The sequence below is a fragment of the Zosterops lateralis genome (assembly GCF_965231275.1).
Source record: "Zosterops lateralis genome assembly, chromosome: 20".
NCBI classification, from domain to species: domain Eukaryota; kingdom Metazoa; phylum Chordata; class Aves; order Passeriformes; family Zosteropidae; genus Zosterops; species Zosterops lateralis.
This window is the reverse complement of record NC_139780.1, coordinates 3,487,569-3,512,207: the sequence shown is the minus strand read 5'-3', so window position 1 is coordinate 3,512,207 and position 24,639 is coordinate 3,487,569. Positions and strand designations below refer to the sequence as shown.

At 50.6% G+C, this 24,639-nt stretch overlaps 1 protein-coding gene across 1 annotated transcript in view; it reads left to right on the top strand.

Moving 5' to 3' along the window:
- Positions 1–24,639, top strand: part of ASTN2 (astrotactin 2) — a 281,232-nt gene that overhangs the window by 56,276 nt on the left and 200,317 nt on the right. Inside the window, exons 5-6 of the mRNA XM_083875651.1 lie at positions 6,872–6,979; positions 21,311–21,457. Of these exons, the coding sequence (XP_083731777.1) occupies positions 6,872–6,979; positions 21,311–21,457 (255 nt within the window). The remainder of the gene's footprint in view (positions 1–6,871; positions 6,980–21,310; positions 21,458–24,639) is intronic.

Genomic DNA, 24,639 nt, shown 5'->3' with positions numbered 1-24,639 from the left:
CACAGACAGTGGGAGTGCAGCATTCATAGATCTGAAGGCTGTACCACACAAAAGGCTTCAAGGGTTTGGTCCAGATTTCCCTCTCTGGAGGAAGAGGAGGAGATATCAGATCCCTTCAGGGGTGATGGGGATTAAGGTCCCTCAGCCATGATCTTCCCAGTGCACTGAGGGTCTTTGTGTCAGCTCTGGGAGCTGGGAAGGAAATAACTTTTCTTTCTGTTTACTGTTAGTTTTGTTTTTCATTTATTTATGAGTCTGAAATGTGATCTTTTATTCCTGATACGTTTTCCTGCGATACAGGCCTGGAGAGGGCTTTTTTTTATTACAGCTCTGCCCATAAATTATTTACTTAGTGTGAAGAAAATGTTCTGACTCTTTAACTGGTTTAAATTATTTGGCTTGTTTCCTAGTAGTTATTCAAATAGGTGCCTCTGGACTTTAGTGTGGGTGCTCTGGGGTCCATGGGGACTGTCAGGGAAAATTTCCTTGATTCCCTGCTCCTTTTTTTTTTTTTTTTTTTTTAGTGTATTTCTTATTTCCTTTTTGAACTGCCTGAAGGTAAGAGGCTTTTTGGTCACTAATGGAACAAGTCAGTTAATCCTTGCAGCTGAGCTCAGGAGGAGACACAATGCCCAGCTGCAGGCAGAGCCTCTGGTTGGGTGGGAGCAGAGTGTGGCCCTGAGCCAGCCTGGCTTGTCCTGGAGACACCCCCCACCCCATTTCTCACTTCCCCAGGGTTCCTCTGCCTGTTAGTGGCCACAGGAACAGTCAGTGGTTATCAGGACGAGCACCCTTGGTCTCTCCCCATCTCTCCCCAATGGTTTCCTCACTATGAGAAAATGAGATTTCATTGTACCCAGTGTGTGGGGGGGGGATGAGGAGCCTGAGGCAGAATGCACCCCACGGGCTTCAGGAGGGCACTCTGACTCCCAGTGTCCTCAGCCACGGGGATCCCTCACATGCACACCCTAAAAAAGAGATTTTAAGCTCTCAGTTGCCAGAAATCCCCAAAAAGCCAGATAATCCCAGTGTCTCCAGAGAAGATCTCACTCTGCAGGTCCCCATCCCATTCCATCCCTCCTCTTTTCCTCATAATCTAAATACCATTTTGCTTATAGAGGTGGTGCTGTTGCTGATCCATGCCTTTCCCTGCCCATTCCCTGGCTCCCCCTGTGCTGGAGGTTTTGTTTTTACAGCCTGTGGTTACCTGTGCCAAGTGGCTGAAGTGCAAACAACCCCTCAGGGTAAAGGATGATACCACAACTCAGGATGTTTACATTTTCCATCCAGTTGAAAACATAAACCCTTTGCCTCATTAATCCATTGCAATCCATGAGACTTTTTTTTTTTTTTTTTTTTTTTTTTTTTTTTTTCCTAAATGAAATTGTCCATTTGGGATCTATTCATTTCCTCCTAACGGCCGCGTGACAGTTCCGCTGATGGAGTTTGCATCCAACTTTGTTTCTGGGCAGTGACAAGTCAGCCTGATGGATGCATGGGTGTAATTATTTTCTTGTGGTTTGATTTAATTAATGTTTAACCTCATCAAAGGCCTACAGCTGGAGCGCTCTCCCTGCAGGAACTGCACACAGCAGAGGGATTCCCTCCTCCATGGAAAGGCTCCAAAAGGGTTTCTGAGTGCTCCTCCTTCAGAAGGATGGGATAAACCATCCAAAGCAGAGAACAACCTGACCCCCAGCCCAAGAAAAAGAAATCTGGGATAAACTTTGCCTTGCTTTACTTCCCTGCTCTGAGTGTGCTTAAGCTGCTGCCCATTGCTCCTCATTAAATCTAATTTTGCCCTGAGTGTTTCCAGCAGCTCTGGGAAAGGTGTTGTTTTCCCAAGTAGATTGACTAAAAAAAAAAAAAAAAAAAACAAAAACCAACAAACAACCAAACCACAGCACCCTCTCTATTTACAGCACCATATAACTTTATTTTGTCTAATGCCTCTTTCATACAACCTTTCTCCCTAAACACTTCTGTGGAGTGAAGCACATTCAGAGCTTATAAATAATTGAGGGAGAGCGAGGATGGAGAGAGCCCAGGGTGGGAGGGGTGGGCTGGAAGGAAGAAGGCTCTGCTGGGGGCCTGCAGAACGGGAGGGAAGGATGCTGCATTCCAGAGAGTTTATTGATCCTGAACTGCAGCCCCGGAGCATCCCAGCCTGGCTGCCCCAGAGCAGGGAAGCGGTGCCCCGGGGAGAGGCAGCGGGGCAGGGGCTGAGGGGGTGGGTTTGGCTGATGGACCCTCTGTGTGCCCAGCCCCGGGGCCGGGAGGTGGCCCTGGGGGTGCCTGGTGTGCGCAGAGAGGGGGTCTGGTGCCCTCTCCTGGGGCAGGGCTTTAAAAACACTCTGGATTTGGGAAGGAATAACCCACAGTGGTCCTCCTCCTGAGATGGGATGTGCTGTTCATAGGGATGTGCTGCTTGCTGAGGGTGCAGTTCTTGTCTTTTGGAGGTCTTGGCTGTGCCTGAGTTACCCAAAGCTCCCTGAGGGAGGAGGGCTTAGGGCTCATCCATGGTCCCTGCTTTTGCCAGGACACCTCTGCTTTCATCTCTGAGTGTCCTGGGGTGCCTGTGGAACATCACATTTTGCTGGTGAGACTTTTCTGGAGCTCACCTGGGAGCTTTCACCTCACCCGAGTCATAATATCGTGTCCAGATCTTTGAGTTGGTCCTTGGTGCAAATAAAACCCTTCAGGCTGTGCAAGGGCTGCTCTGGGATCAGCATGGTCCCAGTTTTTCACAGTGGAAGCCCGTAGTGCTGTTACCTGGTTGTTGCACCTCCTGCACTGGTGAGTGTTTTGGGTGGAGACAGAAGGAAGAGGGAAGATTGGTGAGGAGGAAGAGTTTTCCTCAGCTGTTTGTGAAGCCACTGTGTCACAGGTTGCTTTGTTTTAAAGGACATTTTTTTTTCTTGAAACTTTTACGGTTTTGGAGTTGGCTGGGGAAATTTAAAAATAAAATGTTTGTGCATTTATTTTTTTTTCCCCTCCTTAAATCTGCATCTAATTTACCTTTCTCTAATCACATTTGAGTTTGTGACTTTTTTATTTTATTTTATTTTATTTTATTTTATTTTGTTGTTGGTTTTGTTTTTTGGTTTTTGTTTTAGTTGTCGGGTGCTCTTTCCAGGGTTAAATTAATTAAACTGAAAATTTCCACTTAGCTAATTGTGTTGCCCTGCCAGCTCTTAGTGCATGGACTTTGCTGCTGTGCTGGGGAGGGCATCCCTCACCCAGTTTTTACTGGGAAGCCTGGGAACAGAGGAAGAAGGAAATGTTGCATGGGGTGAGTGAGCCTGGAGTGGGGTCAACCCAACACTGTCGATGAGGGAAGTTGTGGGTCTTGAATTCTGTGATATCTACAGGGATTTGCCCTTTTTCTGGAGGAAAAAGGATGCAGAGAATCATTTTTGTATTGATAGTAGCTGCAGGGCAGAGGGATCACAAAGATGTCACCGAAGGTGGCACTGCTGGGGACAAAACCAAGTTTCCACTTCTATTATAACATCCGACTTCACAGGATTAAGTATCTGAGGTCAGCCTGGCCTCAGATAGGAGTTATCCAAACAGCTGCTGTTACTTATTTCCTTATTTTAACTCAGTTTTGATTCCTTTTATGTCTGTAGCTCTTTCCCTGAGATTCTTTCAGGTTCTGCGACCTCCTGGCTTTGGGGAAAGGATTAAAAATGTCATGTTTGTTTTTTATTTCCTCTTTAATGACAAAACCCTCACTTTTAAAAATATACACGTGGCTTCAGCTAACAAAAACGACTTTGGGGATGACTCTGGTTCCTGAATTTTATTTCCTTATCCCCGCTCAGCATTAACGGGACCATCTTTAATTACACCATAACGAGGTGTTTGCCTTGGCACCCCGCCTTGCTCCCCACTAAATTAATGCTGCACTCCAAGCAAACGCCCTGCCCCAGTGCCTGGCTGAGCTGAGATCTATTTGAAGGGATTAACGAGCTTCTAAATCTGCAAACAGGATTAGAGACAAGAGCATCTTCCTTGAGCTCCCTCTCCCTTTCCCCACCTGTCTCCTGCCCCACTGCCTGGTGAATGAGCTGGGCAGGAGATGAGGGCTTGGATGAGGAAGGGGAGCTTTTTTTTTGCTCCAGTCTCAAAGGAAGGAGTAAACTGGGTGTAATGAGGGTGTATCTCCCTGTGAGAGCTGCTGGAGAGAGTTGCCAGTGCATTACTGATACCCAGCACTTCAAAATTGCCATTTCCCTGTTCTCTGTCTTTTAAGCATCTTATTCCAGTTTGTAACCGATTGCAGTGATTAGGATCTTTTTGTTTTCTGATACTTGGTGGTTTTCTCCCTCTTTTTGAAGGAAAGGGAATGCTGGCCAGGCAGGACTGCTTGGCTTTACCTGGATGTAACCCTGGTTCTGTGCCTGAGATATTTTGGTTTTCTGAAATTCTTTTCCCAATAATTTTTCTGTAAACAGGAGAGATGTTTTTGTAACTGTACTTTATTACTCATTCCTTTTCCCTAGGAGGGACTTCTTCTTGATGTCCCTCTGGTCTGACCAATGTGAGTGAAGAAATTTGCCTTTGTGTCACCAATCAAATTGGTCTGTGTAAAATAATATATAAAAGAGCCACATCCCAAAAATAAAAGAGTAATTTTCAGCCTTTTGAAGCTCAGAGTCTGTGTTGTTGTGGTGTAAAACAACATCACCTGGATGGTGTCCTTGTTCATCAGCAATAACTCATGGGTGCTCTCTGCTGTGAGCATCCTTGGCCCCACCATGATTATCCTCAGCCTCGTGCCCTGCTGAGCTGCCTGTGACCCAGGCTGGTGATGGACCTGGAAGAGGAGGCATTGCCCCAGTTGTAAATGTCTCACTGGGATAATTTAATCAGATTTTGGGGCCGGTTAAACATGAAATCAGGTTCATGGCGAGATTACTTGAGGATTAGTGTCCCTGCATCCTCCAGGTTGCCACAGCTGGGTCCTGAGATCCTCAAAACCACCACCAAGATGTGTTTGAGCATCCTTGATGGCAGGAAGGTGTAAAGGCCCATCCCTGGCAGCCCCAGGCTCGTGTTGCCAGGCCGACCTCTGGCACTGCGCGTTGGGTCAGAGGAGCCGTTTCTGCTGCGGGCTGGGACCTGCGCCGGGTCTCACAACTCCTGTATTTATACATCCTGCTCAGTGCTGGGTAATCAGAAAATGCAATATCGCTGTCACCAGCTCTCTGAAGACATCCAGCCTGAGTAATTTAACATGTCAGCTCCATCCATCACGGCGACGCAGCCGGCACACAAACGCAGAGTGGCCGGAGGGGGCTGGGCCGGTGGCTGGCGGAGCAGCTGCTGCCTGTGCCAGCTGCCTGGTCACCTCAGTGGGCTGTGACAGCTCAGAGAGCACCACATCGCTGCCTCTGCCCACCCCAGCCATCTGCCTGTGCTGAAGGGGCCAGCTCTGGTGCACGGGAAGGTGACAGAGGGATGTGCCATGTCCTCCCTGCACAGGCAGTGTCCGGGTCCCTCTCCCAGGTGGGGCAATGGCTGTGCTGAGCTCTCAGGAGTGAGGGGACCCTCCCATAGCTGGTGTCTGTCCCCCAGCCCTGGGCACTGTGACAGCCCCTGCTCAGTGAGAAGGGGATGTGCAGCAGGGTTGCAGCCTTGGCTGGTTGCCCAAGGACCTGCATTAGTAGCCCAGGCTAATTTAGATTTCCCTCACTCTTGCAAATAAGCCTTATTGACCTTACCCCTCTGTTGTCTCTTTCAAACCCCTTGGTGTGGGTGTATCACAGCACTGGATGTTTTTTGTGGTGTTGGTGGCTGAAGAGGGGTTGGTGACAGGTCATGGTTTGGGATCTTTAAACCCCCCAGCCCCGATCCAAGCACTAAATGCTGCAAACACTGACCCATCCTGCTGCTTCCAGGAGGAAAGGGGCCAACAGAGCCTCTTCCTGCCCCACTGCTGAGACTGCCCTGCAGGGCACTGCTCGGCCAGGTCAGGGCATGGCCAGGGCAGGAGCCACGTGCCGAGCTCCTGGCGTCCCTCTGGCTCCTGCCAGCCACCTCTCATCGCCGTGATTAAGGATTTTAGAGGGCAGAAGGCACCGCTCATTTTCTGTTCTTCTGCCAAGAAATGGGGAAATTGCGCTGCTGCCTAGAATAAAAGATTTTTTAAAAACAGTAAAATATTTTAATGGCAGTTTAAAGGGCCACTGTCATCCCCCAGAGGCCTCTTTGCTTTAAGCTCTGCAAAGATTGAAGGACTTCTGCCAATTAGAGTCTGTGGTGCTTTTTAAGCATCCATCGCTTCTTGGTGGGTCTGGGGATGAAGCCAGCTGGGCTCCTGCTGCATCCCACACCGTATCTGGAGAGGAGAAGGCCAGGTGAACCATGGGCCAGCCCTGCTCCTTCAGTCCTGAGTGCTGCTGTCACAGCAAACTGGGCCAAACTGGGTGCTGAGGAGCAGGAAAGACCCTCAGAAGGGTCCTGGGTGCCTCCCCCAAGTGCTGTATTCCCCCTGTACCATTTGTCCTTGCTGAGTTTGTTAAAATTCACTGCGTTTCATCATGCCGGTGTCCTTGAGGAGAATAGCTACCACATTCAGGGGTTTTCTTTGGAAGTCCCTTGAAATACATTAATGTTTTTATTTCTGAGGGTAGAAAATGTCTTTTTGCGTTCACATTACTATAGGCAGTTTGGGTCTTGATTTTTGATGAAATCATGAATGGTAAAAGTTCCTGATCACTCCTGGTGACCCCAAGCAAAGAACCTTAGCAAGGAGTGGGGGATGCTGGCCAAATCCTCAGCTCTGCCAAGGAGCTCCCAGCTCCACCTGCTCCTGAGCATCCCAGCTGCCAGGGCTGATTCTTTTCCTCTCTATTGCCTGCAGGTGGGATCGGGTTTGGACGTGCCAAAGGCAACTCTGGCTCGGAGGCAGATGATGAAACCCAGCTCACCTTCTACACGGAGCAGTATCGGAGCCGGAGGCGAAGCAAAGGTACAAAAGGACACTGTGATTGCACACTGGTGTCAGGGGAAAAGAAGTGGTTGAGCACCTTGACTGTCCCCATGGGTGATAGTGTCTGATACTGCCCAAGTCTAAAGGACAGCCACAGCAGTCTGTGGTGGTAAGGACATCTCAGGATGTGCTGTTGGTGTGATGCAGCACCGTGCAGGAGCCATAAATCCCATTTCCCAGTGATGTCGCTGAGGTTCTGGGTTTCTTTGATGGTTTCTAATATCAGTTACCCTCCACATGCCCTGGCACTTCTCCAAAGCTGCACCAGCAGGGAGTGGCTGTGTCTGTCCTCATCCTGGCACCAGTGCAGCTGTCAGGGTTGGTTACCTTGGCAATTCCTTGCTCCAAACTCCTGTTTTCTGCCCTTTATTTCCCATGCAAAGCAGCCGTTTGATGAAAATTTCCCAGCCTTCCTCTTGGCACAAAGGCAATTAAAAAGAACAAATTCAAAATGAGGGTTGGGGCAGGGATTTGTAGACCCAAGTCCCTTCAGGCTCTTTTGTGAGTTAGAGAAGCCAAGAAGCCAAAATATCATCTGGAGTTTGAAATCAGTGTCCACATTTCCTCTCGTCACATCACAGATTTTGTTTTGTTCGGGACTCTCAGCCTGAGCTGTTTGGTGGAGGGGAGGACGAGTTTTGCTACTGCTGCTGCTGGGTTTGAAAAATCACTGTGGGGAAATAACTCCGTTGGGAAGCAATTTAAAAATTGCACAGTGGGTCTGCTCCCTCCATTTGTTTTGTGCAGGGAGCCGGGCCCTGGCAGAGCGTGGCAGCCAGACTGATGCCGGTGCCCACCGCAGCAGCACCAGGCCCCATTTGTTTCTATGATGAGCCATTCCCATAAATGCTTCCTGTGTGTTTATTTGAATGTGAAATTACCTCAACACCTCTGATCAGCTCGAGGGTTGCACAAGGGAATAAAGTCACGCATGCACGGGGGTGTGCTGCAGTTGTTCCTGCTCAGAGGCTGGGCCTTCATTTTTATATGTTTGAGGTTTCTTTGTTTTTTGGGTTTTTTTTCTTTTCCATGTGTTTTAGCACCAAAAGAAATCATCACCACTTTTAAAATGAGCTTTTGATGAAAAGGATGAGAGGATTCGTGAGTTACTTACCTGTTGCAGTATAAACACAGCTGTGTGTGTTCAGGGGAAAATGATAAAATCAGAATCTCAGAACAGTTTGGGCTGGAAGGGGCCTTAAAATCACCTTGTTCCACCCCCTGCCATGGGCAGGGACACCTTCCACTATCCCACGCTGTTCCAAGCCCTGTCCAGCCTGGCCTTGGACATTTCCAGGGATCCAGGGGCAGCTACAGCTCTGGGCACCCTGTGGCAGGGCCTCCCCAGCCCCATAGTCAAGATTTTTTTTTTCCCAATAAGCTTAAAGTTCCTTCTAACCCTGCACTTTGTCAGTTTGAAGCTATTTCCCCTTGTCCTGTCATTCCATGTCCTTCTCCAGAGTCTGTCTGCAGCTCCCTTCAGGTACTGGAAGGGTTCAATTATTCACCCCTAAACCTCCTCTTCTCCAGGCTGAACAATCCCAACTCTCTCAGCTTTTCCTCACGGGTCAGGTGTTCCATCCCTCTGATCATCCTCGTGCCTGTTGACAGGAGGAAGGAATTGGTTGTGCTGCAAAACAGGGACAAAAGAAACTGTCCCAAAACACTGCTGGTACAGGGATCAAATTTCCCAGGTGCTGGAGGAGCTTTTTCAGTGACTTATTCAGGAATATTGAGCAGGCTGTGACGGCCCTTGGGTACTTTGGAAAAGTCACTGAAGTTTGGGGTTTTTTCAGCTTCCACTAGGGAAAGGGGTGATAGGGCACAGGAAAGGTATGGAAAATTGTGTTTTAATGAGAGGCAGATAAATCTTTGCAAGGCTGCCTCGATGCCATTCCCCTTGAGGTCATCTGCTCTGTCAGTCTCTTGAAAAAGGCTCATACTGGATGCTGGCTACAAAGATATTTTTATTGACGTCTATGTTGGTTTTTGGTTGTTGGTTTTAGCGTCCTTGTAGGGCAGATATAAAGGAACAGATGAATGGGAAGAATTCCTTTCTTTCCCTGTGAATAAGCTGTTGTTCACCTGGGCAGCTTTGATGGCTGAGTTTGAAGGGAATTCAGGAGGCAGAGCTGCCTCGCGCCGCCGCCGTTAGATCTGCCTTAGTGTTTGAGCAACGCTGTGAGAACCTGGTTTGTTCGTGTTCACTGGGGGCTAACTGAGGGAACTGGCTTGCATAAAGTCCCCATTGTGCTTCCCCTCCTGTCTAGATAAATTTGGCCATCGCTGCATCCTTGAAAGGAATTTTCCATTATCCTTTCATTGACTCTCCTCTCCCTCATGGAAGCAAAGCAATAGCGTAGTGGGAAGTCGTAGTACCAAACTCATAATTACGAGTTCAGCCAAGATCCATAATTGGACGGGATCGTCACTCTAATAGAGAAGGATGCGTCGTCAGATACAGTTAATTCTTACAATGATGTTCCCCTATTGATTTCGCCAGGCTTGCGTGTCATTGCAGGTGTCTTTGGATAGTTATCAGGTCCAAGGAGAGGGATTCCTTGGGGTTTCTCTCCTCGGATAAGATTTTTGTAGGATTGAGCCTAATTACTTGTACTGTCAAGGCATTGATCCCAGATGATGCGGTGGGAAGTTTCCACTTAGGAGGTGTGCAGGTTTGCTTTTATTTGAGCTTGGTTAAATGGCCTCCTGTGTCTCCTGGAGAAGCAGGACAGCAGGTTCTGTAGTGCTTCGGCAAGGCAGATTAGAGAGACATTCCCACAGGACAATATTCAGCAAGGGAAGGTTTGTTCTTGTAGCTCAGGAGCAGCAGACACACTGGTACCTGGCTTCCAGTGCAGGAATACATGGAGCAGTAAGAGGCTGCACCTTTTGTGGCCACAGCATGCTGCACCACTCACCTGCCCAGCTCCTGGGTCTGTGGGGTGCCCTTACACTGATGTTACCAAGCCTTTGGGAAGTCTCCAGAGAGCTTACAGGGGAGGAGAGTGTAAGGAATAAAGCAGAGGAAATCTTCCCCTGGAGTCTTGGTCCTTGCTGTGAGCTCAGTTCTGGGATTTGAGCTGGGAGAGGCACTGCTGGCTTATGCCAAGAAGTGCTCTGTTCATACCCAGATCTTCAGTGAGACCCCCCTTCTTTTCATCACAGTCCCCTCCTGTGCCCACACCAGCTCCCTGCACTCCACTTCTCTCTGATGGATCAGTGTGAGCTCTGCTCTAGTGGCATGCAGTCTCAAGGGAGCTGGAATTTGGATTGCTTTTCCAAGTGAAACAAGTCCTGAGAGTGAGACGGGCTGTCAGGCTGTGTACAGCTCTGTGCTCAGAGGCTGAAGTGACCCTCAGCTGGGGCCAGGGATGGCTGGTTTTCTCCTTCCTGATGACCCTCAGCAGTGACTCCTTAAGGATTTCCAGAAATCAGATTTTCTTGCAACCTATTTGCAACAGGTTTGTGCACTGCAAGGCTCTGCTTGCCGTGTGAGCTGGCTCTCCCCTTTCCCACTCCCCTGGGAGTATCAGGAAATGTGGGAACTTCTCTGCACTCTGGCTGTGGTGCACAGATGGCTCTTGTCTCCAGGGCTGTCGGTCATTGCACCCTCCAGCAGCGCTGATGTCTCTGTGAGAGAGAACCTGGCAGTGCTGTAAAGATGTGAATCCACATCCCCCGCTGGCCATCAGGGCAATATCAAAGCTTTGATGCTTCAGGGTGGGATGTGTTCAGTCAGGTCCCACTCTGAGTGTGAGAGGAAAATATTAGTAGCAAAAATCCCCCTAAGCCAAGGAGGCAGAGCCCTGTGCAAAAACTCCACTCCTGCTCCGCCCCTCTTGCTCGGGGGTGAGGTTTGCCTTATGCCCAGCAAAATATACTCAGCTCCAGGTGTGACTGTGCAGCCCTGAGTTCCCCTGGTCACAGGCAGCACCTGCCTGATGGTGAAATCAAACAGTGAGAGATGTGGGGGAAGCAGCAGCACTGTAACTCCAAGGCTGTATCAGGCTCCTTGCCCATCTCATTAAGGGTTCCCTGAGTATAATGAGCCCCTCCTTGCTGGAGGGGAGGCTCAGGCAAGGTTCCTGCACCTCCTTCTGCTTTCTCAGGCCACAGAAGTGTGCAGGAGATGCTGGTCAGCTTCCTGGCTTGGGGGAAACTGAGGCAGGGGAAGCAGTGATGTCATATGGAGACCCTGTGAGGGGCTGAGCCATCCCAAGCCCATTTGTCTTGGAGACCCACAGACTCTGCCCTCCCTTGCACTCTAGCCTGAGCTTCTGTGACCTGCAGGGAGCCCCTATACCTGAGCCCCTGGGATCTGCCAGGAGGTGCCCATAATGCTGACAACCCCCTGAGTCACTCCCCATCAAGCAGAGATCAGGTACAGAGCTGTTGGAAACCCAGACACAAAGCTCAGGCTGCAAGGGCAAAGGGATGCTTTTGTTCCTGTGATGGTTGAGATGTGCTGGAGGGCACCCAGCACAGTGTCCACCCAGCTGGGGTGTCTCATGGAATGCCCTCAGCTGGCTGCTGCTCCTCAAGCTGTCTCTGGTGTCTGCTTGAGCTCAAGCTGCACCACCCTGAGCCTGCTCCCCCACTCCTCTGGGATTGCTTCAGCTCTCCTGCCATCGCCTGCTGAAAGAGGAAGAGGGAACCATCCCACTCTGTTTTCATGCATAGCTCTTGTTCAAGCTCCCCAGCACCCCAGGGAAGGGAGAGCATGGCTTTGGGATGCTCCTTGGCTGAGGTGTCTGTGAACAAGGCACCTGGCTGTTTCCATAGCACACGGTGATGGTTTTGACAAATTAGCAGAGTTCAATTATGTACCTTGGATTGGTGTCAGCCCCGTGTGTGTGTGCTGGGCTGGCTGGCGGAGCCTTCTGAGGGCTGTTAGAGAAATGAGAAGCTGAGCTTTGATCTGCCTCTGTATTTGGTGTTTAAAACAAGGCCTTTTATAAGGGAATATTAGGTATTCGGAGTCTACTACATATGAGGAAGCTTTGCTTTGATCCTCTCCCATCTCCAGAGGCAGCAGGCACTTATTATTTCATGGGGAACTAAACGAAGTGCAGAATGAAATTTGGGCACTGCTGCTTTTGCTGGTGCTTCTGGCCTCGCTGGAGCTGAGTGAGTGCTGCAGGCAGGACATCACCTCAGCTCTTCCATACTCCTACTCCTCAGGGAATTGCCTCCCTGCTCTGCCTGAGCTTGACTCGCCTTCAGACTGGGGGAGATGCTGTTGGCAATCAAGTGGGAGACAAAAGGTGATAAAGCAAACACACCAATTTGGGCTGCTTCCAGTGGCATGAAGGGAGAATGGGTCTGTCTGTGTCTGGTGCTGTCTGTCTGTACCTGGGGATGCTTCTCCCTTCCTGGCAGCCCTTTGTCCATCTCCTCCTCGTGTGGTCAGCCCACAGCACAGACAGGTTAGGATTCCTCAGGAAAGGACACAGAGCCTTTAGGATTCCTCAGGAAAGAACATAGAGCCTTTAGGATTCCTTGAGAAGGGACACAGAGCCTTTAGGATTCCTAAGAGGGGGACACAGATCTGTTAGGATTCCTTGAGAAGGGACACAGAGCTGTTAGGATTCCTCAGGAAGGGACACACAGCTCTGCTCCCTGCAGGGACAGACAGACAGACAGATCAGTCTGGGTGGTGCACACCCAGCTGGTTCACAGCACACAGAGCTGTGCTGCTCTTTGTGAGGCCAGGGAAGAGCACTCCAGAGGGGACACCACAGCTCCCAGGTGACCTGCAGATCCCCAAATCTCAGGAATGAGCTGCCTTCATGATACAAATCTTGTCTTTACACCCCAGAGCACCCAGGTCCCTCCCTCCAGCCTGCACCCCAGCACCACAGCCATGTCCAGGGCAGTGTGACAGTGTGGGATGCTGCTTATTCCCAACCATTCCCTGCTCTCCGTCATGGATGCTGCCTTCCCAGCTAGTGAACAAAAGTGGTGCTTTTGCATGATGGCTTATTTTGCCTGCAGAGCAATGAGGCACTGCAACAGCCCATAAAACCCATCCTGAGTCCCTCTCCATTCCTGCTGGACTCTGGCTGTGCAGGGAAGCTGGGCTGGGCTTGCTCCAGCTGCCTTTTTGCTCCTTTAATCTCTGGTGGCTGTAGGTTTGGGGGTGCACTGATGCTCCTGCCTGTACCAGGGGTGCTGAGATGCTGAGAGAGGATCTGCTGCTGGAAGCTGGAGCTGGGCAGCACAAGGGGCTGCAGGTAAAGTGCTAGTGGAGCTGCAGTGGCCACAGGCAGGTTAACTTCCCTGGATTACGCTGGAGATCAAGGCTTTTACATCTGTTCCTGGAGGCAGCGCGGGTCCTCCCATTTATTTATTTATTTTCCGACTGTATCTGATACAGCCTCGGCGAGTAATTGAGTGTTTGAGAGTGAAAAATTATCTCTCCGGCTTGGCCCTTATCTTGACAGCAAAGCAGCACTTTTAATTTAATTTTGTTCAGAGCATGTGGGTAACAAATTTCACTAATCGCTCTGCTGTCGCCCTCCGCATGGTAACGAGCCTCTTGTTTCCCAGGAAGCAGAACATAAACACGGAGCTGGATGCGGGAGGGAGGAGGGCCAGGGCTTGTGCCGGGTGGAAAATGAAGATGCTCTTCATCGTGGATTCCTGTGGCACAATGGATTTGTCTCCTGGCTGCTGCAGGAAAGGGAGAAAAGGATGGTGGTGGATGTCATATTGGTTCCTGTGTGATGCTTTGGCTTGATGTGGGGGAAACTGAGGCATAGAGGGGTGTGTCCAAACCCTGGGATTTGTATTCTCATCCTGTTCTGTCAGTTTGCATCTAGTCCAAAAATAATGGATGGAAGCAATAGATGGTTTGGGATCTTTTTCTCAGAGACTGCAGCCCCATTCCCCAATCCCAGCTCTGCCTGCAGGGTGACAGGGGGACAGCACCAGTGTGGTGAAGGTCCAGCCAGGATGAGCAATTTGAATCCTTGGACATCTCGTGCCACCAGCCCCTGGGACACGTCCTGAGCTCTCCCTGTCACCCTGGCCTCCATCACTGCTGTCTCCTCCTGGTTTATAAAATCAATTCATCTGTCTGACCAGCCCTTCACTCGCTGAGCACAATCCTCCCTGGGCTCTGACTCAACACAAACTATTTCATAGATAATGATTACTTATTTTTACCTTTTTCCTGTAGGAATAATGTTTTTGCTACACTGTATTGAAAATTGCTTTCCCTTCTTCTTAAAATGAAACCTTCCTCTCAGATTTGCCTTTGTGCGTGTATATTGTAAAATTGAGACTCATTTGGAGTGTAAAAAAAAAAAAAAAAAAAAAAAAATCTCAGGCCTTAATTCCAGGAGAAGTGCTTTCATTGATTTTCATGAAAGAAAATTCCAGTGCAGGCAATACCTACCTTTAAATATGTAGCTGTTTCTTTAATGTGATTTTATCTCAACCAATTCAGCACTGAGAACATGAAAGCAAAACTGACTTCATTGATTTTAATTGTCCCTGCCCAGAGAAAGGCAAAAAAAAAAATATAACACTGCCAGAAAAGCAAATTGAGTTTGCATAAATTCTTCCCCCCTTTTCTGTACCAGGAGGTCTGAGATATGTGGGCAGGAGAATCTGCCCGTGGTGACCCTGTGCTGGTGGATCAGCATCTCAGCCTGTGCCACTTTGGTCATCTCTATTTCTCCCCTCTCCTCAGCTGCTCATTCCCTGCTCAGGCTTTGCCTTTGCCCCTTTCCTCCTCCTGGTTGGAATTTGCTGGTGGAGTGTCCCTGCCAGCTGCAGGCATGGAGCCTTAGAGCAAAAGGGGAGCACCACCAGCAGCTGTATAATTAGGAAGCAAATACATTTATTCAGTACATAAGGCTTTATAACTCCAGGAGCACCTTAAGAGCCAAGGCTCAGGCTGCTGGAGGAGCACAAGAGCTCACTGAGATACACAGGAACTCGGTTAATGAGCCCTTGACCTTCTGTGGGGTCCAGCAGCCCAACCCCAACCTCCCCACAGTGCCCGAGCAGCTCCCTTGGCATCCTCCTCCCCCTGACCCACAACCCAGGGCTGCCTTTTTCTGCAGCTCCCTGTGCTGTACTGGAGGACGTCTCGGCTAATTGCTAGAGGATAATTCATAAATGTTAATAGTATTAATCTGATTCAGCATGTGCTCAGCAAGATCTAATCCTCTATAAATCCAGAAGCGACTGATCTCACCCTTCTGCTGCACAATGTGGCTGCCTTTCCTCCTCCTTTCCCCCATCCCTTCCTCTCTGCACCCTCTGCGTCCTTGGAGGGGCTCCTGGGGGGTCTTCTCCAACACAGGGGAAGCAGAGCTGCCCCTTCAGGCCTGATCCAAGCCCTGCTGACTCTGGGATGAGGCTGGAGACTGCCCAGTGCCCAAGCTCTGACCTCGATCTGGGCTGTAGCTGTGGGCACCTTCACTGGGCACCTTCATTTGGGATTTGTCCAGGACTGCAGTGGAGAGGATGCCTCAAGAAGAGGCTGGGAGCAGGTGTGGTGTAGATGGTGTGTGATGGAACACCTGCCTGGGAGGCTCATTGCATCCACATCCATCCCCTTTAGACAGAAGGGGCTCTGGGGCTGAGTAGTGTGTGATGGCTTGACCAGAGGTCATGGTGCAGGAGAGCTGTGTCTGACTGGGAGGAGGATCTGCCATCCCTGTCCCAATTTCCCATCCCAATTTCCCAATTTCTCATCCCATCCCAATTTCCCATCCCAATTTCCTATCCCATCCCAATTTCTCAGTTTCTTATCCCATCCCAATTTCCCATCCCCATTTCCCAATTTCTCATCCCATCCCATTTTCCCATCCCAATTTCCCATCCCATCCCAATTTCTCAGTTTCTTATCCCATCCCAATTTCCCATCCCATCCCAATTTCTGAATTTCTCATCCCATCCCAATTTCTCATCCCATTCCCATCCCAATTTTCCCAATTTCCCATCCCAATTTCCCATCTCAGTTTCCCAATATCTTATCCCAATTTCCCAATATCCCATCCCAATTTCCCAGTTTCCCATCCCAGTTTCCCATCCCATTCCCCCCAGGGACTATCCTGCTGTGGAGGAGGAGGAGGATGTGCAGGTCCAGTGCTGCTCCCTCCCCGTGCAGGGGCTCTCCATGTCCAGAGCCTCCTGCCAACACCACTGCTGCTCTTAATTGGCGTTTGATTTGATTGGACATGATCTGCCCCTCGTCCAGCACCTGGAGACGTGTCGGTGTGTGAGGCTGTCCTGGAAACGCTGCTCTATCCTATTAACGAGCCTCTGCTGGAACATAACGGCGGATCATTAGGAGCCCGATTCCTCCGGCACGGCAGCAACACCGGCGGGCTGCGGGAGCATCCCGGGGCTGTCAGCTGGGCTGGGCTGGGCTGATCTGGGCCGGGCTGGCTGTCCCCGGGGGTGCTGCTGTCCCCTCTAGGAGTGCTACTGTCCCCTAGGGATGCTGCTGTCCCCCAGAGGTGTTGCTCTCCTCCCCAGGGGTGCTGCTGTCCCCTCAAGAGTGGTGCTGTCCCTTCCAGGGATGCTGCTGTCCCCTCTGAGGGTACTGCTGTCCCCCAAGGGTGCTGCTGTCCCCGGAGGGTAGTGCTGTCCCCTCTGAGGGTGCTGCTGTCCCCCCCAGGAGCTCTGCTGTCCCCCAGGGGTGCTGTTGTCCTCTAGGGATACTGCTGTCCCCCAGGGGTGTTGCTCTCCTCCCCAGGAGTGCTGCTATCACCCAGGGGTGCTGCTGTCCCCCAGGGGCGCTGCTCTCCCCCCAGGGATGCTGTTGTCCCCCGAGGATGCTCCTGCCCTCAGAGGTGCTGCTGTCCCCTAGGGGTACTGCTGTCCCTTCCAGGGATGCTGCTGTCCCCCAGGAGCACTGCTGTCCCCCAGGGACACTGCTGTCCCCCAGGGACACTGCTGTCCCCCCCCGCCCCAGGAGCACTGCTGTCCCCCCCGAGGATGCTCCTGCTCTCAGAGGTGCTGCTGTCCCCCAGGGGTGCTGCTGTCCCCTAGGGATGCTCCTATACCCCAGAGACACTGCTGTCCCCCCCAGGGGCGCTGCTGTCCTCCAGGTTATGCTGCTGTCCCCCAGGAGCACTGCTGTCCCCCCCAGGAGCACTGCTGTCCCCGTGCCGGGCTCTGTGCATGCGGCACAGCCCGGCACAGTTGCTAAGCACTCCCGGCACTCGCCGTTCTCTCTCCCGCTCGCCTTCCCCAGCCTCGTCCTGCTCGGGTGCTGGGAATGCATTTCCATATCCGAGTGGCCAGAGGAGCGTTCGGTGGGATGTTATTATCTCCCGGGATGGGGGGGCGGGGAAGATTGCAAAGCACTCGGCGTTTAAACACCCACATATGGTTAACACCACGGGCTGTGTGCTGATAAAGAGGGGGTAATTAAAGTTTATTTTTTTTTTTATAGACTAATCTCCCAAGCATGTATTTATGAGCCTGATTTAGAAACAGCGTATTACCGAGAACACGGGATATTTGTGTTGCTCATAAATCCATACGTGTTCTGAACACACCTTTTATTATTTTATTTTTTTCTCCCCCCCTAAATTTAGGCAGTACTGCCAATATGAAGAGCTCAGAGTTTTGTAGGGCTTTTTTCCCCCCTTCTTGTCTTTTGGGCGGGCAAAGGGAAGTGTACAAAGCAGTGAGTAATTAAATGCACGAGGAAATGATATTTCAAAGGAGACACGGTGCGTTTGGAGGGGCTGTTTGCTGAGTGTTTACACCAGTGGCTTTGAATTTATCTTCATCTTGCAGCAGGTACAAAAATCTTCAGGGGAACGTGGTGCTTTGCAAGCGGTTTCTGAGCTGTCTGCACAGGGACCCACACCCTCAGCAGGATAATTTGCACTGGGGTTTGAGGGGAGACAAAAAAAATCCTGGATGGCACAAGTGGTGGTGGCCAGAATCCTTCTGACCACAGTCTTGGATACTCCTCTTGTTTTCCAGTCTAATTAAGCCACCCTTGGATCACTAGCAGGGAACATGTCAGGTATGATCCTGCTCTGAAATGGAGCATTTTTCTTTCTGCTGCTCTCTGCTTGGATTTCGTGGGCTGTGGGGAGAAGTTACTTCTCTCTGGATAGAAGTGATTTATTCTTATTTTTCATCCTGGTGGTGTGTCCAGCCCACTCCTTGAGTGCAGACTCCCTGGGAATCTCGATGGTCCATGTTTTTCCCTTCCAAACTGTCTGGGTGAGCACTGGGACATCCACTCCCTTTGTTGCAACCTCTCAAAGCACTACAGAAACATCTTTGATTAAAGATACAGAGAGATCATCTTAGTGTTTGAAGCATTTATTAGGGGAGAGGGATCTGGGCAGTGAGTTTGGTCTCAACCACGTCTGATCACCATCTTCCCCCTGTGGGGGCTTTTTGGACCCCACGAGACCCAAACCAGGACTTCTGTTGGGTGCTGGGGCTCTCAACCATCCATAAATGTCTTGTATTCCCCACCCAGCTTCCTCCTCTTGGTAAAGGACATTGATACCACCTGGAGTTTCAAATCTGCTCTTCAAACACTTCCCTGAGAGCCTGGAGATGACAAGGAGAGGAGGGAAAACACAGGCTTAGCCATTTGTGGCATTGGGTTTATTTGGGGCTGCCTGAGGTACCAAGCTGGGTTTGGATCCCCTCCCTGGGCTGAGGCAGGAAGGGATCAGTTTGTCTCATCTCTGGACAGGGTGAAGCCCTGGAGAACCTGCTGAGGTGGGTCTGGTTAGCAGGGTCTTGCTGAAAATACATTGGCTTGTGGTTTTAAAGGCTTGGAGTGAAGCTGATTATCTCCAGATAGGAGTTTAAATGCAGCACAGCAGTGCTGGAGTATCAGTGGTCTGCAGAGCTGGGAAAGAGATGGAGAACAAAAGCCCTGCTCCTCTCCTTAAATGCTTTTCCAGCAGTCTCCCTTCAAACCTGGCAGCAAACTGGTCATGAGCAATAAAGAGCTGAGCTGGAAACCCAATTTCTGCTCAAGCAGAAGCCCCCTTGTTTTGGTTCAGTTGGTCAAAACCAAACGACAGGCACTTCTAGAGGTCAGTGATTAGCAGTGATGGAAATGAGTGAGTGCAGGAGGGAAGGGAGTTACAGGAGACTTGGAGCAATTGTCCCTTTCCTTGAGCAGCCAAGCTCAAACTCATGGAAGTGTAAAAGGCTTTTTGCTGTTTCAAGCCCCTGTGCTGTTCTCCTCTGAGTCACGGGGAGAGAAGAAGCCACATGGACCAATGGGGATGTGAAATCCTAATTCCTCCAGCTCCACTCTGGCTGCAGTTTGGTGAAAGCTGCCATCATACCTGGGATTTGGGCTCTTTTGTGAAAAGGGGATAATACTTGTCTCACTCATAAGGGATTTATGATTTAATGTTTGCAAAGCACTTTAAGACCCTGGATTGAAAGGTGATTTATAAGGGTGAAATCCAGCGTTGTCTAGTCCATTGTATATTTGATTTCGTCCACTTATCCTCATGGGGGCTTTTTTTTTCCTTGCCTTACTTTTTTTTCTCTTTTTTTCTCCCTCTTTTTTTTTCCTTTTTGCATTTGTGTCATAACTTCAAGCCAAGCAGGGGTTGTGGCAGGCACAGTGTACCCAGCAAGAGGAGGATTTTGCCTCCCATGGAGGTGCTAACTTATGCTGATGATATGAATAAAGATTGGAAAAGAAAAAAGAGGATTGCAAGGTGAGGGGCACAGGGGATTGGCGATAAAGCTGTGAAATAGGAGTGGGAAGGCTGTTTAGATGATCCATGCATAAGGAAAGGAGAAGATGCTTCATAAATAATCAATTTTCTTGCTCCTGTTGGTCTCAGTGATGGGGTTATTTTCCAGCAGATCAGCCACTTCTCCTGTCCTACAAATCCTGGTTGGAGCATCCTCTGTGCAGGCTCCAGCCTGGGGGTGCTGTGGTGGGGCTTGGTGCCCTGCCTGGAAAGCTCAGGTTGTGCTGAGCATGGGGTCCCTGCCCTGGCACCAGCACCTCCAGCAGCAGGCACTGAGGCAAACTGCAGGGTGTACAAGTGCTAACTCAGATCCATTTCACATTCGGTTTTCAAACTGATGCTTTTTAAATCTCTCTTTGCTGATGAGGTGATGAGGGCTGGGGTGCAAGCAGGGAGAGGCTGCCTTGGCTTCCAAAAAATCAAGAGGTGTCCTCACCTGAATCCTGAGCAGGGCTGTGGTCAACTCTGCTGGCAGCTGGGTCATCTCAGCTTGCACCAGAGTGGGCTGTGCAGCCTCTGGGTTCACTGTTGGGCTGTGCAGCCTCTGGGTTCACTGCTGGGCTGTGCAGCCTCTGGGTTCACTGCTGGGCTGTGCAGCCTCTGGGTTCACTCCTGGGCTGTGCAGCCTCTGGGTTCACTCCTGGGCTGTGCCCTCTCCTTGCCATGGACACACTCTCCAAGTGGTGCATCCCAAGCCCTGGAGAAGGAACCAGCTGCCTTGTGAGGTGTTGTTATCCTGGAGCAAAGCGGGGTGCTGGCACAGGGTATTGGATGGGGGATGCAGTGCAGTCAGAGCAGCAGTGAGGCAGCCCCAGGGGGGATCAGTGGTGCCTCAAGGATACAGGCTCCAAGGCTACTCCTTGCTTGGGCAGTAGAGACCTGTTGGTGGGTTTGCAGTGGCCTGGGGACAGTTCTTGGTCATCTCCATCAGTAGAGGGGGTCTCGTTTGGACACCTGACATTTCCAGTCTGCATCCAATAAGAGCAGCTGAATCTTCTGGGGCAGGCAGGTCTCTCTGGATGACTCTGTGTTGCACAGCTTCACCACATTCCCTATGAAACTTGGGGCTTCTGTCCCACCCAGCTGCTGCTGGTGGTGGTTCAGCCATCCTAACGCTGTCCTGCTCCACCAGGGTTTCACAGTGGGTTGCCAAGGCAGCCAACATTGACAAGAAGTGATGGTGGTTTCAGCAGGGGAGCACGGCAGGTATGATGAGTGATTCCGGGGAGGAGAAGTTCCCAGGGAGAGGGTCTATTCAGGGCTTTGAGCAGGTTTTCCCTCTCCTCTGGCAAAATGAAGCCAAGCAAGGTGTGATGGAAGTCCTGGGATGTGCAAACTCCTGCTGAGCTGCCATCTTTGTTTTCAATGCTTTCCCCGTGCTGGGGCTGCCCTGCCTCTGCTGAGAAATCCCTGGGTGCAGCTTTACCCCTCTGTGTGTGCCTCTGCTGAGGAATCCCTGGGTGCAGCTTTACCCCTCTGTGTGTGCCTCTGCTGAGAAATCCCTGGGTGCAGCTTTACCCCTCTGTGTGTGCCTCTGCTGAGAAATCCCTGGGTGCAGCTTTACCCCTCTGTGTGTGCCTTGCAGGTTCCACCAAGAGCCCCGTGAACAAGACGGCGCTGACGCTGATCGCGGTCAGCTCCTGCGTGCTGGCCGTGGTCTGCGGCTCCCAGCTCTCCTGCCCGCTGACCGTCAAGGTGACGCTCCACGTCCCCGAGCACTTCATTGCTGATGGTAAGACCCTCCTGCTGCCCCTCTGCCTGTGTTTGGGGGGATCCCTCTCTTTGGGAATGCCCCAGCTGTGTTTGGCTGCAGGGATGTCCCTTTCCGCAGGCACGTCTTCCGAGCCTGAGTCCAAAATCTCAGTCGCGTCAATTAGTATTATCGTTGTTATCGTTGGTGCTAATTGTGTCTGATGGATTTGTCTGTTCTCCTCCGAACTCATTGAGGAGCTCTGGGAGCTGCACAGACAGGCTTCCTGCTGTCCTGCAGCAGCTCATCCCAGCCCTTGCAGCAGCACAGAGGGAAATTGCTGGGCTTTGAGCAAAGGCAGAGATGCTTTGATAAATTAGACGAGTTCTGCTGTCACTATTTATTGCTTTCTCCAGCTGGGCTCCTTGCATTTGTTGTGTTTCACTGACCTTTTCTTTATAATGTGCAGTGAGCGTCGAGTGCAAGTTTTCAGTAACATGAGGGCAAATTTCATTTTCTTCCAGCAGACAGGACCCATTATTCAGTCGGTTCCAATTCCTCAGCTCCTGCACACTGCTTGGGGCATGCAGAGGGGGCACTTCCTCTCTGCCAGAACAGTGCAGCGTACAGGCAGTGCATCTCCAGCTGCTGGCTAGTCCAACTCTGGGACAGCCCCCTGCTTTGGGAGCTTTGGAGTGGAGGGCAGCTCTTGGGGGATTAATATTTTGGGGAGTGGGAGATGGTTAAAGAGATACAACAGGATGAGAGCTGCAGGGGACAGTGGAGTGATGATGAAATCATCACCCCACAGCATAATGGGAGTCACCAGTGTGTTTGAAGTGGGATTAGCTCTGCTAAGAGTGGGCTCTGGGTAGCTGGGGTATCCCAGTGGTCACAGCTTGGCCCTTGTAGGAAAGAGGAGAGCATCTACTTTGTGTTCACACATTGGAGGAATTGAGCATCAGTGGAGTGGAGACATGAAGACAACATCAAGGTGCAGATGCCACATCCCTGGAAGTGTTTGAGGCCAGTTTGGATGCAGCTCTGATCAGCCATGTCTTGTGGAAGGTGTTCCTGCCCATGACAGAGGGTTGGAACAAGAGGATGTTTAAAGCCTCCTCCAAGCCAAACCATTGTGTGATTTAAGGATTTGAAACAAGGGACTTGTCTACACCTTGACCTGTTTCTAAACTGTTCTAACGATTGTCCAAGCCACATATTAATACTTGAAATTTTCACAGATGGTTCCAAGTAGCTGGAGAACAGAAACTTTTGCATTTGGGGCGTGAGGTTGCTCCAGTGCTAACCTGTGTCCCATTGGGATGAGCACTGGCCAGTTCAGCACTTGGACTGGGAGCTCACACTGGTTCTGGTTCTTGCTGAAGGTCAGACAGGATGTCAGTGATGGAGACAGGACCTCAGCATGCTGCTCCCAGCTTGTTGTTCTGGCTCAGGGAAGACAGCGTGTCCTGAAAAAGAAAATAAACAAAATGCTATGAGTCTCTGTAGAATGAAAGTGAAACGCTGAGTCTGTGCTTGTCACCAGGAAAGGGGTGGCAGTGCAAATTATGCAAATTCAGGGAACACTCGAATGAAAATGACAATGAAATACCAATAAACCAGATTAATATCCTTGAAACTGGGGGAAATGGGATGATTTCCAGTCCCGACTTAATGACTTTTCTGAAGAGAAAGTGGCAAGAGGACTGGTAACAACGGTTTGGAGAAGAATTAAAATGAGCTTTGTAATGAAACTGTAAAATATAATTACAAACTGCGAAAACTTTTTAAATATTTTTTATGAGAAACAGTCAAATTCTTCACATAGAAGCAGCCAAGACATTTTGCAGTGGCTATCACTTTCCCTGAAATCTCATCATTTTATGCGATGACAGTCCCTTGCCTGGGAAGAGGAAAAAAAGCTCTTAAAGTTGTTCCTTCTTTCTGAATAACAACAAATCCCAAGGCACCACCCAACTGGCAGCAAAATATTACAAAGCATTTAAAGATGTGGCAGAACTGAGCTGGATTGGGAAATTTCAGTGATACCCAGGAAAAAATGTGGCTGGAAAAAGCTCAGCACCTGGAGTTTGATGCTGGTGGAGAAGAGGGGACCTGCTCCTCTCTGGAGATCTCCCGTGGGGGGATTAAATCTGCTTTTTTACAGGGTGCTGAAGGGCCTTGGCACGAGCATCCCTGTGGCATCGAGGTGACAACAGAGCTGACGTGTTTGGCCTGGCAGAGTCTGGGAGCTTTGATCAGTCTTGAGGCAGCTTCTGGTGTGGCACCCGGCAGTGGCACCGTGTCTGGCGAGTGTCGCCGTGCGCTGACATCGTCTGGTTGCTGAAGCTGCTCCCTTTGGTGCTGCACAGGAGGATGAGGCAGGCTCTGCGAGGAAGGCATGGACGATGCATTCACAGGAGATGTTCTCATGCGAGGGAGAGGTGCCCTCCCATTCCCTTTTGAAATGTGGAATTTCAATAAGCGCCAGGAGCCAAGGAAAATCTGAAAGCGGAGCTGCTACCGGCACCTCTGCAGGAGGAGCCAAACAAAGGCAGGGGCTGAAAGAAATCGCTCTCCTAGACGATGAGAACTCGGCTTTGAAGGAAACTTTAAATAGATGCCAGCCAGTTCTGGTGTGCCAGCAGCCAGAGCCAAGAAAAGAAAGAGGGGGGGAAGCCTCCCCAAATGTCTCCAGCTTTGGAGAAGAGCAGCTTTCCCTGCTGCAGCAAGAATGGCGTTAGAGAAAGCAGCTCCAGAGCCTGCTGGAGTGGCAGGGTGGGAAAGGGGAGGGGAAGGACTGGGCCCAGGAGCCAACTGGCAGCCAAGCTGGGAGGATCTATTCCAAGCAGCAGTTCTATAATAACCAGCCTGTCTCTTATTGCCCTTATTTCTCCCTCAGTTTGTTTGCTTCCTTTTGTTCGACTTGATGGGGCGCCCCTGCCTCGCTCCCCGCTGAGCAGTTATTGCCTGGTTTGTACAGCTGCTGTGCCTTCCCTTCATGGAGCAGCTGGATCAAGGAGAGCCTGGCAGGAGCGAGGAGGGCTGGCACCTCCTGCTTCCCAGAAATGAGTTGGTGCCTCTAAATCCTCTCTTCCAACGCAGTGGCTGGAGCATCCTCTCCTCCCTTCTGCTGCTCCAGGGCTTTTGTGTTTCAAGGCAGCCCGTGCCCGTGCTGGGCAGAAGGAGTTGCTCTGATTTCAGAGGTGGCTCAGATTTATGGA